The sequence below is a fragment of the Stegostoma tigrinum genome, chromosome 10, assembly GCF_030684315.1.
Source record: "Stegostoma tigrinum isolate sSteTig4 chromosome 10, sSteTig4.hap1, whole genome shotgun sequence".
NCBI lineage: Eukaryota > Metazoa > Chordata > Chondrichthyes > Orectolobiformes > Stegostomatidae > Stegostoma > Stegostoma tigrinum.
In genome coordinates, this window is record NC_081363.1 from 72660583 (window position 1) to 72677580 (window position 16998).

The 16998-nt window shown below is 42.6% G+C and overlaps 1 protein-coding gene across 6 annotated transcripts in view; it reads left to right on the forward strand.

Annotated features, from left to right (window-relative positions):
- The window catches only part of actn1 (actinin, alpha 1), a 204170-nt gene that overhangs the window by 164670 nt on the left and 22502 nt on the right, over positions 1-16998 (forward strand). For all 6 annotated transcript variants that reach the window (XM_048537798.2, XM_048537802.2, XM_048537797.2 and 3 more), the window contains exons 12-14: positions 4469-4619; positions 8158-8266; positions 11178-11318. In XM_048537798.2, the coding sequence (XP_048393755.1) occupies positions 4469-4619; positions 8158-8266; positions 11178-11318 (401 nt within the window). The remainder of the gene's footprint in view (positions 1-4468; positions 4620-8157; positions 8267-11177; positions 11319-16998) is intronic.

Here is a 16998-nt window from a genome sequence, read left to right on the forward strand (position 1 = left end):
GGCTCACTCCCACACTTTGTCGAAATAAGTATTCCGAAACACAGCTATTTTAGAGCAATGCATCACTTCCCTCCCCCGCCCACAGTTAGTCTGTGCTACCAGATCCGTTTGCAGCACAGTTACAAACATATCAAGCTCCGAACAAAAATAAATGTGTTATCCAGCTGAAGTCTTACATAATGTGCCTGTTTGGAAATCACTTTAATGTTGATTTGCCGGTCGGTGTTATTCAGGGCTTCTATCCAGCCAACATTGGTGCAGTTTATAGCACAACACAGTGGAGCATTCTGGTTTTTGCAGATTGATTCAATCAACTTGAATAAATTCCAGGATGATTACAATCCACATGTTTATTCTCCCTCACAGTTGTGGTTACAGTCGTTTTCATTTTGTAATGCCCCAGGAGTCCATTGTTCATTTTAGTTACACCAGATTCCTCTGGGCAATTAGGTTTAGCCCAGATTTTTCCACATCTCCCCTTCTCTCTCGTTTTGCCACTGAAATATCCACAAGGATGGCCTCAAGTGACTTGATATTGTCAACGGTACTTTTTATGTGTATTATTTTGTTTGCCTGGCTCATAGGATGTGCATGGTTTTTGGTTAATATTTAGATCTATGTCACTGACTATGTCCTGGCTACAATGGGGAGCTATGACACAAGTGTGCAGCCTGTTGGTCCTTGATGCTGTTTTTGTCCACCACTGTGCTACGGTGTTGTTCTGCCTTTTTAAAAGCCAGCGTTGAACAGGAAGTAATGTTCGGATGGCACTGAGCGCTAGGTTAACCCACTTATAACAAGGTGGCATGGAGTGTGTTTGGAACTGCATGCGTGTGTTTTAATCTTGCCAAACAGATCAAAGGCATTTTCCAAAGGAAAGGAAGTTGACTTTGGAGATTACAAGATAATAAAGTGTGAAGCTGGATGAACACAGCAGGCCAAGCAGCATCTCAGGACCACAAAAGCTGACGTTCATGGTTGAAGGGTCTAGGCCTGAAACGTCAGCTTTTGTGCTCCTGAGATGCTGCTTGGCCTGCTGTGTTCATCCAGCCTCACACTTTGTTATCTTGGATTCTCCAGCATCTGCAGTTCCCATTATCTCTGACTTTGGAGATTAACCTGTTTTGCCTTTTCATGGACCATCTTGCAGCTGGTAACTTGGCAGTTTGGGATTAGTCAACCTGGGTTAATGATCCATTGCTATCTTAGTAAGTTATTGATGACTTGAAAGGATCCAGTGATGAGAAGTGATGATAATTATCAAGAATAACTCTATTATTCCAGTGCACAGAGGGTTGTGTGTAAATGGAGTGAGAAAATAGTAGATGCAGGAACAGTTACAACATTTAAAAGATGTTTGGACAGGTTTAGAATGATTATAGGCCAAATGCAGGCAAATGAGACTTAGTTCAGTTTAGGATATCTGGTTGGCATAGATGAATTGGGCCAAAAGGTCAGTATAAGTGACATGGTTCATTCAACAAACAATGAAAAGAGCTGGAATTTATATTGTTCTTTTCACAGTCACTTCAAATCTCAGTGATTTACAGCCAGTGATGTACTTTTGGAAGTAGAGTCAATCTTGTAATATAGGAAAATACTGGATGTGAGTTTGCTCGCTGAGCTGGAAGGTTCGTTTTCAGACGTTTCGTCACCATTCTAGGTAACATCATCAGTGAGCCTCCGACGAAGCGCTGGTGTTATGTCCCGCTTTCTATTTATCTGGTTAGGTTTCCTTGGGTTGGTGATTTCATTTCCTGTTCTTTTTCTCAGGGGATGGTAGATTGGCTCCAAGTCAATGTGCTTGTTGATGGAATTCCGGTTGGAATACCATGCTTCTAGAAATTCTCGTGCGTGTCTCTGTTTGGCTTGTCCTAGGATGGATGTGTTGTCCCAATCAAAGTGGTGTCCTTCCTCATCTGTATGTAAGGATACTAGTGATAGTGGGTCATGTCATTTTGTGGCTAGTTGATGTTCATGTATCCTAGTGGCTAGCTTTCTGCCTGTTTGTCCAATGTAGTGTTTGTCACAGTTCTTGCAAGGTACCCAATGAACACAGTTCGCCGATTTCTCAGCAACAAACCCAAACAAACAGACAGAACGGGCTCAGAAACCATAACCACACTCCCCTACATCAAAGACATTTCCGAAATGACTGCCAGACTACTCTGACGTCTTGGCAGCAGGGTAGCCCACAAACCCACCAACACACTAAAACAGCAGCTAATGAACTTAAAAGATCCTATACAGACAACAAATAAAACGAACGTCATCTACAAAATACCTTGCAAGAACTGTGACAAACACTACATTGGACAAACTGGCAGGAAGCTAGCAACCAGGATACATGAACATCAACTAGCCACAAAACAACATGACTCACTATCACTAGTATCCTTACATACAGATGAGGAAGGACACCACTTTGATTGGGACAACACATCCATCCTAGGGCAAGCCAAACAGAGACATGCAAGAGAATTCCTAGAAGCATGGCATTCCAACAACAAACACACAGGCTCCAAATCAATCTACCATCCTCTGAGAAAAAGAACAGGAAATGACATCACCAACCCCAGGAAACCTAAACAGATAAATAGAAAGCGGGACATAACACCAGCACTTCGTCGGAGGCTCACTGATGATGTTACCTCGAATGGTGACGAAACGTCTGAAAACGAACCTTCCAGCTCAGTGAGCAAACTCACATCCAGAACCTCAACCTGAGCTACAAATCTTCTCAAAACTCGCTATAGGAAAATACAGCAGACAATTTGCAGTTTCCCACCAGTCATAAAAAAATTATTTTTGTGATGTTTATTTGAGGAATAAACTTGAGCAAGAAAATCAATTCTTGGACACAGCACACCTGAGAAGGTAGATATGGGCCTCAGTGTAATGGGCGATCTGAAAGTCAGAACGTCCTGAGAGTGCAGTGCCCCTTCAAGTTTTGTAACTGGAGCATCACCCTTGATTTTTGTGCCAAAGTGCTGGAATGGGACTTGAACCTGGAAGCTAGTGATTCAGAAGTGTGAGTGCCACTGACTGAGCCACAGCTGACACCCTAAGCAAGAACTTAGATTTCCCCAATGCTGTTCACACGTAAAGGATGTCCACGTATTTTAGTACACGTTGGAGAAAAGAAAACAAGTAGATGCCAAAGATGGGGAGAAAAGGAGAAAGAGAGAGGTTTTAGAGTCTTGCATCTTCAAATGGGCCATTCGGCCCTTCAGATCTGAGCTGACTCTTTGAGAGAGCTGCCCCATTTAGTCCCATGTGCCCTATCTTTTCCTGTAGCCTTGAAAATTGCTTCTCTTCAAATATATATCAATGTTGGTTCATAAATTTCAAATACACATCCAGTTGTTTTGTTTAAACTCCTTTGGCGTTACTCTTGAATGAGCATGTACAAATCATAACAGTCTCCTGTGTGAAAGATATTTCTGCTGTGGCTCATTGGCTAATTACTTTAAGCCTGTGACTTCTGGTGACCGCTCCAGGGAAATAGTCTTGCCCTATGCACACCATCAAAATCACCCCCCGATTTTGAAGGGTTTGGAGATGTTAAAAGCACAGCAGAGGAGAGTAATTGGCAGGAGACTTTTTACATCCAACAGAGGGGTAATAAAAAGAGATGGCAAAGAGTTAGCTGCCAATTGTTCGAAGGAGTGGTCACAAACAGTGCAAGAGTGAGGAGTCACTGGTTAAGAAACAATATGACCCTGCACGGATAGACAGACTGAGATTGTGGCACTAGGGAAGTATTTGAAATCTTGAATGATAGTCTTTAATCACAAATAGTCTGCAGCACAGGGAAGCCAGTATATCTTGGCAAGGATAGAGTGTAGGTAAGGGATGTAAGCTATGAGTTCCTAAGTTGAGGTGTAGTCAATAGAGGCTGGGGAGCAAAGAGATCATTAGAGCTATGAGTAGTTTAATCAGACTCTGCAGCTGACCACACAATTGCTTGGGTATAGTGGGAACTTGTGTAGGTTGGTGTATGGAGCTATAAAGAAACATAGCCAACTTTCCCACACTGCACCAGGACAGACCCAGAAAAGTTGCCCTCCATCAACTTCTGAGGTGACAAAGGCATGCGTTGGACTTCCAGTGGCTGAGGAAAGGGGATCATTGGTGAGGTAGAAGAAGGGAACATTGGAAATTCATGTTTGCAGGTTGCAGCAAGGGTTTCAGGCTTGACAGTGTGGCTGAGGATCTGTATGGCTGGGTTTATTCAAATTCTGGTAACAGGTGGATGATTGTAATGAGTGGCAATGCTATGGGGATAAATGGAGAAGATGAAGAGATAAATTGCTCATTGCTGTTTTGCAACAAAGTGGTCAGTGTTACTGACATCCATTCCTTCCCCTAATTACCTGAAATATAGTGCCTGTTACATTAAAATACCTTAGATTTTGTTAATGGACTGAACACGTCATTGTGACTTGTATTTAACTCCCTGTTTCAGGTAAGGAGGAAATGCTGATGGCAAAGGATTTTGAGACAGCGACCTTGTCTGAAGTGAAGGCTATATTGAAAAAGCATGAGGCCTTCGAGAGCGACCTTGCAGCTCACCAGGACCGTGTTGAACAGATCGCTGCAATCGCCCAGGAGCTGAAGTATGTATCGTGGTGAAGCTTTGCTTTTCAGGAAGACAAAGGATTAGAGCTGTCCTGAGTGATTGCTCCGTGGAAGATATCCCCCAGGGATATTTTAACCTAAACAAATTGTTCGAAATTGGTTTGCCGGCTCTGGTTGTGTGTTTCCTGTGATCAGAAAGCTGCCTGTTGCCTAATTGAAGGCAAGAGACTTGGAAATGCAACTCAGCATTGTTTACACACGTGCGCGCACACACGGTGTCCTCAGTGTGACAATCTCTCCGGTGTCAGCCGAGAGCTTTCTCTTGGCAGGAGTGTGAGGGTGGAGGGGCTTTAGTATCTGACTGAAACATTGGGCAGAAAAACCATCCTGCCACTCTGTGTGCGTGTGCCTTATGCCAGCTGACATACAAAAGCTCGGCTTGTGAAACTAGCTTGTCCGCTTCTCCCAGTTGGACGAAAAGGAGAAAAGCTGACAAAAAAAGATAAGTGGCAGAAGACAAACACGCCTTCCCCTCTCTTCCTCCTGTTGCTTGCAAGGGCCTTGCAGAGGCCCGTCTCCTCATTGATCTATAGTGTGTTGGTCCTTCAGGGACGACAGCCATTTGCTGTGCTTTAAGTCTCATGCCTATAGCTGGAATCACTGGTGTAGTAAGAACTGAGTAATGCCGTGCTCCTACACTGACTCATTTGTGTGAGAGGTTTTGTTTATTCTTTAATAGAGTGTAGGTGGCATTGACAAGGCCAGCATTAGTTGCCCTTGAACTGAGTGCCTTAGTAGGCCATCAGGAGACAGCTAAGAGTCCCCCACATTGGTGTGGGTCTGGAGTCCCTTTGGATCAGACGGCAGGTTTTCTTCCATGTGGGATATTAATAAACCAGATGATTTTTGTAACGGTTGTTTCACAGTCACTGTTCTTGAGCTAAAAACAAATTGAATGTGCTGGAGAAACTCGACAGGTCCGGCAGAACCTGTGGTGAAGAATGGGAAGAAGAGCCATACTGGACTCAACATCGGCTCTGTTTCTCTCGCCACAGACGCTACCAGACTGCTGAGTCTGTTCAATATTTTCCGTGTGTATTTCTGATTTACAGCGCCCATAGTAGTGTTCTTTTATTATACCGTTCCTGGGACCAGTTTTCACTTCCAAATTTTACTAATTGAATTTAGATTCTACTGGCTGCCATGGTGGGATTTGAACACACATTCCCAGATCATTAGCCTGAGCCTTGGGATTATTAGTCCAATTTTAGCGCCAATGTACCACCTTCTCATCCCAGGGTGTAACCAACGATATGGCTCTAGTTAGAATGAAGCTTTGGGTTAGTAGTCAATGGGTCATTCTTGTCTTTTTGCAAAGGAGTTGCATGGTCCATTAGTTAAATGTTGGACTTGTGTGAGTATGGCATGGATTTAGCGAAGGGTTAGGCATGATGGCAAGTAGTGAAGTGCCAATGGGCACAGGCAGTTTCTTGTGTTAGCGTCAATATGGCCAAGCTGGGGGACAGGAAGAGTAGTAGGGTTCCAGCCAAGTTGTGTTATATCTTAGTGCCTTTTGAGATTTTATCCAACAGCTGGAATATCTATCTTTGCACAAAATATATCCTGAGGAGCTAAACACTCAACTGTCTCTGGATTTGTCGTGATTTACAGCAATAAACAATGTTAAGATCCTGGGGTCTCTTCCAATATCCGTCTCTGGGCCTAGTCATGACGATTTTTTTTTGGCAGCTGTGCAGTTTTGTTCAAATCCACAATGCCATGAGTTTATTTCTCTGGAAAATAAAGCTAAGTTTTCTAATACTTCACGGTTTGCCTTCTCCCAAATTGTAATTCTGGAGGTGTCCGCGGTCTGACAACTATTTTTGTGGATAGTTTTCCTTACCTGAGCTTAGGTGCTGAGTCTCGTCACGCATTTCATCAGTGGACAGCAAGAATGGTGGGGGATAGGCTCTGACCAGTCTTCTGAATACCCGAACCCCCTCTCTCAAACCACAGTGTTGCTTCTCATCCAGGGCTCAACCCCTTTACGATTGAGGGGCTGACCACGAAGTGAGAGAAACTGCACTGAGGTCAGTGTTGGGATGGGCAGACCTTCTCTTGTGCTCAGAACAGGATGACAGTGGTGCTGACATGATGGTGTGCCTGGCACAGACAGCCTTTATCAGTGATGATGGGAATCCCCGACCAAACGGATGGGCCACGCAGGAGGATGTTGAGTAAATCACCTTCAATTCTTCGTAGCATTTCGAAACAATGATACCAGGCGTAGAGGTGTCCAGTACCAGATAGGGACCAGACTCGATTTTAAAAATAAAAGCTGGGCTGTGCAGGTGTCAGGCTAATGATGGCCGATCCTAGATAGAACCCTGACCCAAATCCACACAGTGATTAGCTGAATTATAGTTAACAATCGAGGTGCTTGAACTGATTTATTTTCCTTCTTGCTGTCAACTTTGCCCAGCCTTGAGGATACTTAGCCTGCTGTAGACCCCTCGCTTCCATTGGCTGATTTATTAACTTAGCAACATTCTTTAAAATTGGAGCAACTTGGCCTGCACAGTTCAGTCCTACATCATATTCTACATTTATGGCTGACTCACCAGGGGAAGCTGTAGCCAAGCAAGCAGTTTGCCTGCTCCTGGGGTTCACCCACTGTATGTCCGGTGACCCTCCCTTCCCCACATCTCAGGCCTTTGCCGTGACCAGCTCGGCATTTGCTATATTACATCTCAAGTGATTGCTTCTAATCAGGCAGACTCATAAAGCTGAAGAAATAGTTTGTTTCGTCCATATACACCCAGTAATCTCTTGGCTCAGTGGTTTCACTATCCCCTTAATGAGGGAGTCATGTGTTCAAATTCCATTCCAGAGACTTGAGTCTATAATCTAGGTGCCACCTCTGTGCAGTAATGAGGGAATGCTGCACTGAGTGGCACTGACTTTTGGATGAGACTGTAGACCAAGATTACTTCTGCCTTGGGTGTACGTAAAAGATCCCAAGGCACTGTTTGAGGAAGAGTGAGAGAGTTCTCCTGATGTCCTCGCCAGCATTGATAATTTGACCAACATTATTATCTACTCATTCATCATATTATGATTTGTTGGACCTTTCTGTGAACAATTGGCTGTTGTATTTGCTTTGCAGCCCAACAATGATTACTGACAAGTACCGTAGTGTGCTTTGGGCAATTGCAGGGTATGAGAGGCAATATATAAACCCAAATTTGTTCCTGAAGAAGGTGTAAACCCAAAACGCCAACTTTCCTGCTCCTCTGATGCTGCCTGACCTGCTGTGTTCCTCCAGCTCCAACTGTGTCTGACTCTGGTATCTGTGGTTCTTGCTATCTCCTAGTTTGATCCTCTTTCTGCTTTGACATTTATGCACTAAAATCCCCACACAAGAAGTTGGTTGCAGAGTAGTTTCTAGGGAAACAGTAGTGCGTTTGTTTTCGGCAGTCAAATATGAAGGAAGATTTGTGGGGGTGGGGTACTGATGAGCCTTTTGTTGGTTGTGCACAGCCGTTAGAAAAGATGAATAATTTCTGACTTTTACAGTGAGCTGGACTACTGGGATTCCCCAAGTGTGAATGAAAGATGCCAGAAGATCTGCGACCAATGGGACAATCTAGGAGCCCTGACCCAGAAGAGGAGAGATGCTTTGGAGGTATTTTCATTTCAACCAGTGCGTCGTGAACATAGTTTCTAATTTACTCTAATGTTTGTATGTGCGGTAGCTGCAACACAGGTTGTGCAGAGAACAACAGCTCAAATTTTTCTTTTTCGGAAGAATGAATGAAATGATAGCGATGACGTTCGACCTGTCAAAACCTGGGTCAAATCCAAAAGGAGTACTCCTTTCTGTTTTGGGCACTGCGTTTGCGGAAGTTCAGGATTGGAAGGGGTTTTTGTTGACGTGCTTAAACTCTTTAGAGACTTTGAGGATAGATCAAGACAAACGATTTCCTCTGGTCAGAAAACCCAGAGTAAGGGCTATAATCTTCACGTTTTGGGCTATGCACCAGGAAGATGTCCCATAAGCGTGTATTGGAAACGGCCAGCACTCCACCCGCAGACGCCCCCCCCACCCCGAATCATTCCTCAAAAGAAAAATCTGTTGAGGTTGAGGATCAACTGAAAAAATGCAAAACCGAGATTAGCAGATTTTTGTTACACAGAAGTAATTGAGCGTTAAGGCACTGAGTTGATGGAGTGAAGATCAGCCATGATGTAAGGCAATGACAGAGTGGCCTCAAGGGCTCCTGTTCTGAAAAAGGGAGTGATTAGCTTTTGTCAGCCCTGTTCATGGTTTGAAACCACTGCTTCATGTACAGTGATTCAAATTAATTTACAGTAAAAGTTTGGCTCAACTTTGCCAGCAGTAACCTGCAGCATTATCGATATTTCCTATTCAAGCCCCCGGAGCAGATGGGACTTGAACCCGGGCCTCCTGGCTCAGGGGCACAGATACCACTGCTGCACCACAAGAGTCCTTAGTTTCTGAGATCAGGCATTTTTGCACTACATTAGCCATCAGCACTTGTGACACGTTAGCCGTGAAGGTGAAAACAGGTACAGTCAATTCACTTGGAGTTTACGGCTTCAAGGAGTAAAATCTATTTTGATTTTAGAATTATAAAGGCTTTTTAATCTGATTTGCTAAAACCTACCTGGACTTCTATTTTTGTATACCGCCCTTGTAAGGAATTAGTCACTTCTCAAAAGTTAGCAAAACAGGAATGATTTAATATTTTCAATGCTCAGTCTGTGTTGATGCGGATGGGCTTAACAGCTCGCTGATATTCTACTCTGGGTTCTTTACATTGTCAGAGCTGCTGATAGTAAACCAGAAGATGCTGGAGATGAGGGGGATTCGGCTCAGTTAACCATGGGAGCAATGACACTAGTCACTAGTCAGAGTGGTCTTTAATCCAGCCCTGTAGTGGTGGATCTTGTGAATGTGCTTGGCCAGACTGCAAGCTCCTGGAGCTTTTCACAAGCTGTTTGCAGTATTCATTAAGATCCTTTGAAATCTGCTTTGTATTCATAACTTACCCAACTTATATGCTAGAGACTACAGCTTATGTTTCTTGATGCTCCATAAACCTGATCATGTTTGTACATCTGTTACTGAAAGGCTGAGTGTTTGTCTCATGGTTTACGCAATAACTCTCAAACGAATGGAGCATAAATTAAATGGCTGAGACTCCTGTTTCTTCTTCTTCATCACTTGAGTGATATTTCGGCATCTAGCTATTTTCCAATCAACCTTCAGAGATGTTATTACATCCTTCGGGAGTAGGTGGGACTTGAACCTGGGCCTGGTGACCCAGAGGTGGTGACACAACCACATCACAAGAGCCCCCTGTATTTAGACATCTAGAGTAGCTACCAAGATTGTTTTCAGCTACAGAGTGCTGACTTGTCTGATACTGCATGATGGAATGCATGATGAAAGCAAACAGTGGTGAAAAGGAGCCTCATTGTGAAAGTAAACCAAGGATTGGTCTTAAAATTGCTGGCCGGGACATACTTTGTTCATGCAATGTTCAGATATTTTTATCAGATGACGTCAATCGAACTGTTGACCAATCTGTGTGAGTAGCAGGTTGCTGTGTCTGAATTAACTCCGCACATCTGTCCCTAGATATGGAAGTATTTGTGCCTTGGGATAGGTCTAAGGTTTGTCTCCCACTCCAACTGTTTGTGGCAAAACAAAGTTGTATGGGTAAAAGAAAAGTAACATATTTGGGGAACAATGTCAGCTCCAAAATGGATTCAAACATTCCATTTCAGAGTTGAAGAATTACTGAGACCAAGGATTTCCATAGATTCCCATAGAGCAATAAGAACAGAATCACTGAAGGTTGGAGAGAGAGAGAGAGAGAGAGAGAGAGAGAGATGAGAAGAAAATTTGTTTCTAAAGAAAAGGAAGCATCAGATTTTCTTTGCCCCTTATCTAGCGCCCACGATTTTGCATGCCAGCAGTATTGAGAGTGGAAAGGTGTTTCTGAGTATTGATGGGATGTCCTTTGAAGGACCTTGGATAATCATAAATTACTGCAGGGAGTGAATTAGTTGGACAATGACTCAAAAAGATGTGAATGGTGTAGAGAGAAAATGTACCAGGGAGCGTTGGTTGAATGATGTGTGTCGGAGGATATTAACTGCAATGTTTTTGAGGAATTCAGTATTCGTGAACAGAATTTAGGTGGGAGTTTTGAAAATTGCAAAGAAATGAACAGTATAAAATGCTGCCAAAGACTTTGAACATGTCCAAGATTAGTTAATCACCAGAGTGTTGAAGTGCAGAGTTCCAGAGAATGCAGAGTTGGCAAGGAGGCTGTGCTGAAAACCAGACAGAAGGTGATGTATTGGGCCAGAACTTTGGGTTTTGGATAATTTGAATATTAACAAATACTGAGTATTAAAGCCAAAACATGTCTGCATAAACTCCTCACTTAATATTGCTGTCAGGGTGACTGATCAGACAAGCTTCCCTTTAATGTCTGTGAGCTGCCTTGAGAGATTCAATATCCTTCTTTAACTTGATGGTATGCGTTGGTTTTCCTTTCCAGAGGACCGAGAAGCTCCTGGAGACGATTGACCAGTTGTATCTAGAATATGCAAAGAGGGCTGCTCCCTTTAACAACTGGATGGAAGGTGCCATGGAGGACCTGCAAGACACATTTATTGTTCACACTATTGAGGAAATCCAGGTATGTATAGGACATTCAAGAATAAATGTGTGAATATGCAAATTAGGAGCTAGAATAGACCATTTGACCCATCAAGCTGGCTCTGCAATTGAATAATATCATAGCTGATCTGACTGTGGCCACCCGTTTTCCTATTAGACTCCCTTGCTAATCAGGAGTCTATCTAATTCCTGCTTGAATATTCAATGACTGCTTGCACTGTTCTCTGGGAAAGAGCATTCCTCAGAGGCACTGCCCCCACCTCTTCAGCTAACACAGGAGATCCTTATATTTAAAATGGATCCTCTGTATCTCGTACCTCCTGCAAAGGGGGCCATTCTTTACGAATATTGTGTGGCACAATAAGCTCATTTCTCATTCTGCTGAACTCAATACAGATTCCACCTGTCCTCAGAAGGTAACCAAATATATTGCAGATGCTGGAAGTCCGAAATAAAACAAAGCGCTGGAGAATCTATAGGCGGCAACTGTAGAGAGAGAAAACGGTATTGACCTTTCAGAACCCAGTTCTAAATACCACACTGTCACATCAGACTCGAAATGTTAGCCTTGGCTTTCTCAATGGACGCTGCCAGACCTGCTCGAGTTTCTACAACTCTTTGTAGTTTTTATCTCGTAAGATAATGGCCTCATTCCAAGAATCAGTTGAATGAATCTCCTCCGCATTGCTTCTCATGCAATCATGTCCTTTCTCACATAAGGAAATCAAACTGTAAACAGTACTTCAGATAGGGTCACACCAATGTCCTGGATAACTGTGGCACAGCATCACTCATTTTTACATTCCACTCTGTCTCCCAGTGCTCTAGTAGTCCATTCAGACACTCACTTTCAGAAAAATAACGAAAGATATCAGTGACTTGCTCTTTGGAACAAACAGTTGCTTGTCAGGTCATCTGACACAGGACACCATCCGCTGTGATATATTTATGTTTGTATTTGGCCACACAGACTTGCAAATTGCTATCTGAGTCATCCTGACATTGTGCGTCAGGGAGAATCATGATAAATGGCACTCCCACATACACAGGACAATGGGAGTCTGCGTCACTTAAATATTGAAGAGCTTTGTTTATTACCACCCCCTTTCGTTTATTCAAAAATTAACATATTTATAAACTAAAACATTAAATCTGTTCAACAGTTCTCTTGGTTGAGATGTGTATCCCCTGCCTGTCATTATGACTGTCATCTTATTTTCTCATATTATTCAGCTGAATCTGTACTATTGCACAAAAAGCTCACATTCTACCCCCACATTTATCTTCTCTTTGGCTGTACTGATTTTAACTGTTATATTTGACCCATGAAAAGCAGTGCCATAATGAACAAATTACAATTTTCACCCTCTCATTACCTCTTGAGTCCTTTCATTACCATCTGATTTCTCCTCTATATCAGTCTGTTCGAGACGCATCCAGTATTGGCACTTTCATGATTAGTTTTGACACAGTAGATACACCTTTAGGTAATAGATACAGTAGGAGACAAACCAAATTCTCTCCGATCTGGAGTGCAGTTTAGTCAAATCGCTTGAGTGGTTGGGAAGGTGCTACTTTCCCACACTGAACTGAAGGAGGATCCTCACCAGGTCTCTGACCGTTGATCAAGTCATTCATGTGCTGGCAAAATGACAGTCGTATCGTCGCTAAGACCATAAAACATGCGAGCAGCAAGAGACCATTCAGCGAGATTGTGGCTGATCTGATTTAAAAACTCATCTCCACTTATGCCTTTTTCCCTACAATCCTTGATTCTCTTGTTGACCAGTAATGTGTCTGTTGCTGCCTTGAAGATTCTTTAGAACATGAAAACTGGGAGCGGAGAAGGCCCACGAACTTGCTCCTCCATTCAATGTGATAGTGGTTGATCTCATCTCAGCCCCTCAAGTCCACTTTCCTGCCTGCTATCCATAACCCGACAACACATCACTAATTGACAATCTGTCTATCTTCTCTTTAACTTACTGAATACCCTGGCATTCACTGCACTTCAGGCTAGTGAGTTCCACAGGTTCATAACCCTTTGAGAGCAATAATTGCTCCTAATCTCTAATTCAAATCTGTCACTCTTTATCATACAACTATGACCTGTCATTGTAGATTGTCGCACATGAGGAAACATCTGCTCTACATCTACTTTGTCCCATTCCCTTTGGCATCTTCTGCACCTCAATTTAGATCTCCTTTCTTTCTTCTGCACTCTGGAGAGTATAGACCTGAATTGCTCAATCTCTGTTCATAAGACAAACTCCTCAACCTTAAAATCAATCTTGTGAACCATCTTCAATGCAACTGTATTCCTCCTCAATGTGAAGAATTTTCTACTTCAGAGGCACATCTTAACAGGTTGATTCTAAAAACATCTACAAGATGTGTGTTGAACATGCACATGGGTGACATTTTGTTGTGCGTATATTTTTGCCTGAAATCCCTCTAGCTACTATCTTAAGAAATCATTGACTCACCTTGAGTTTATACAGTGTATTTTACATCATCAGGACATTGCTAATGTGTTGTAGGCAACTAATTTATGCAAAGCAAGGTCCCACGAGAGGTAACTTGTATTAATAACCACTGGTGTCTAATACTTCCCATCAGATACTGTTCTAGAATCTTCTGTATGCACCCAAACAGAACGCAGATCTGAAAGGTGCAATCTTCCACCTTACAACTATATGTTCCAGGACAGGATTCTCTGATTTTGAACAAGAATGTTGTCAACTAGGCTAAATTGTCTATTTTTTTTGTGCTTTTCAATCAAGCTAGTGAAATTATTTAATACCTTTATTGAAATAGAACTTCATGTGATGTATCCAGTTTATTGGATTGGCTTTTGGTGTCTATAATATCTTGCTGAATGCTGTTTTAAGCACTGACACAGTGGTGATGTGTACAGTTAACACAGTTGTTCCAGTGTGTGTTTTTACCTTTACGTTTATGTTCATTGCCCATAATTTTGTAAAATGATTTGGAAAGTCTCGGCCAAGCCCATCTGTCCTTGGTGTTGTCAAATAAACGTGTAGCAAGTGTTTCTCTGGTTACATTACAAACCTGTGACCTCTGCCACTAAGAAGCACAAGGGCAGCATGCACAGTGGAACACCACCATTTTGAAGTTCCCCATCAAGATCCATACCAGACTGATTCGGGCATGTTTCATAGCTCATTCGTCACGACCGGATCAGAATGCTGGAACTCCGTCCCTGACGGTGCAGTGGGAGGACGTCTACCTCAGGGAACGTGAGAGCTCTCCGCTATTGTCTTGAGAACAGCAAGGGATGGGTAATAAATGCTGTTCTTGCAAGTGACACCTACATGCCAAGAATGAACTTTTTTTTTTAAAAGAAGCATGCGTTATTCACTCGTGGCACATGGGTCCAGCAGATCCCTTACTTTCCAAAGTAGCTTGGTCCAACTATATGAAATCTGAAGGTACATTACAGGGCAGGTCAGAATTGGTGAGGGACTGGGTTTACATGTAGGCCAAACTGGTTAAGGGTGACCATCTTCCTCCTTTTTAAGGCACTAATGAACCAATTTGTTTTACTGTTGCCATCTTTTTATTTCCAGATTTTTTTATTATTATTAACTGAATTCACATTTGCAGCTTGCAATGGTGGGATTTGAACACTTATGAATAGTTTGCCCAGGTCTCTCGATCATAAGTCAGTATCATTACCACATGAGGTGTGGTGGCAACATAGCTTACGATAGGTTTTCATTTTTAAAGAGGAGGAATGATACTTGTATGAATCCCTAGTTGCTGTTATGAATGTTAATAGTGTTGGTTAAAGTATATTACTATATTTGGATACATCTGTGAAATTGTTCTGTACAATTAGTAAACTTCGACCTTTTTGACATGCCAAGTCTGGGGAAAAATATCGCAGAGGACTGTACTGCATATTTATGTCACACCAAGGGCTTATGATGGATGAGCTTCTTATATTACTTGTAAAATACAACTTTAGTTCAAGTAGTCTAGTTACAGGTTTTATAATTGGCAGACTCCTGCACATTCTCAGTTAAGAATAGTATTGTTCTCAATGGTCCAGAACCATGGAGATCCAAAAAGTCCCAGGTTCAGTTCCTAAGCTAGCAGACCTCAGCGAGGCCAACTGGACCTGGGAAGGGAGATATTCATGAGAGTTCCTGATCTGAATCACATTCCAGTGAATAGATACTGAGTGAGGACTGCATTTAGTCCCCTGTCATCTCGCTGCCCACACTCAGTTGAAGAATGGTCATTTAGATAGTTTAAAAAAACAGGTACCCTTTTATATGCACAATCAATTACTGTGCAATGAAGAAAGGCGTTATCAGATTGTGTGTGGAACAGGCAGAAACTATTCACAAGGAGTGCAGCCGGACAGTGATTATTTTCAGGGAACTCTCCAGTTTGCTTGAAATCATGATAATGGGTAGACACAAGGTGTTGGTGAACCAATGCGCTTGCTTGGAAACTATCCATCTACACACCATCTCTCTAGGGCAGAGTCGGGCAAGTATGAGATGGGAGTATTTGGGAGCTAGTAGCTGTGGACTTTTTTTTTGAATATCCAGATGATTTTTTTTTAAGATTAAGAGTTGTACAAACTTACTGTTCCCAAGTCATTTATTTTTGAGAAAGGCTTATCTAATTTTTAGCTCTTTAACCTAGAGTGTTCAGAACATCTCCTGAATGTCTGATAACATTAATCATATATTTGCATTCCAATCCCCACGAATGCGTAAATGTTAGGAATGCGGTTTCTATGTTATTTAAACTTTTGAGTGTTTATCATCCTTCCTGGTTGTTGGTAGAGCATTCCCTTTTGAAGTAAAGGCTCAGATTTAGCACCAGTTGGGAATTTAAGCATCTACTGTAGGCTGACTCTCAAATGCAGCGTAATGGAGTGCTGCATTGCTAGAGAAAGGGTTTCTTCCAGTTAAAGCATATTAACAGGGACCTTGTCTTTGGTTAAAGTTGGTGTTAAATTGCATTCTATCCTTGTTACTTCAAAGCCAGCTTTTGTTCCAACAAAGAAAGGTTTTGTTGTTTTGGTTTTTTGCAGGCTTCGTATAAAGCCCTTCAATTCAGAGAATCGTAGAATTGCGACAACATGGAAGCAGACCATTTGGCCTGAGTTCACACTGACCCTCCATAGAGTATCCCACCCAGACTCGGCCTCCTACCATATCCCTGTAACCCTGCATTTCCCATGGCTGATCCACCTAGGCTCTACATCCTAGACACTATGGGCAATTTAGCATGGCTATTCCACCTAACTTGCATGCCTTTGGGCTGTGGGACGAAGCTGGAGCACCCAGAGGAAACCAATGCAGATACAGTAAGAATGTGCAGTGTCCACACAGTCTCCTAAGGGTGGAATTGAACCCCGGTCCCTGGTGCTGTGAGGCTGCAGTGCTAACCAATGAGGCACCTCAGCAAATTGAACTTTCGAATAAATCCTGAGTACTAAAACTGTGCCACCAGCCAGAATAACTCAGTGCTTTTTTTATTTAAAATGTGATCCAAGCCAACTCTGAGTCAGCCCTTGAGCAGAAGTTTCAGACCTGATTATATAATATTAAACCTGATTAGCTGAGGTACAATATGTACTTTGCAACTTCTTTCACCAAAGCATGTTGTGAAGAGTGGTGCACATGTTTAGAGTTGTTTATTGTGCCTCGTTCCTC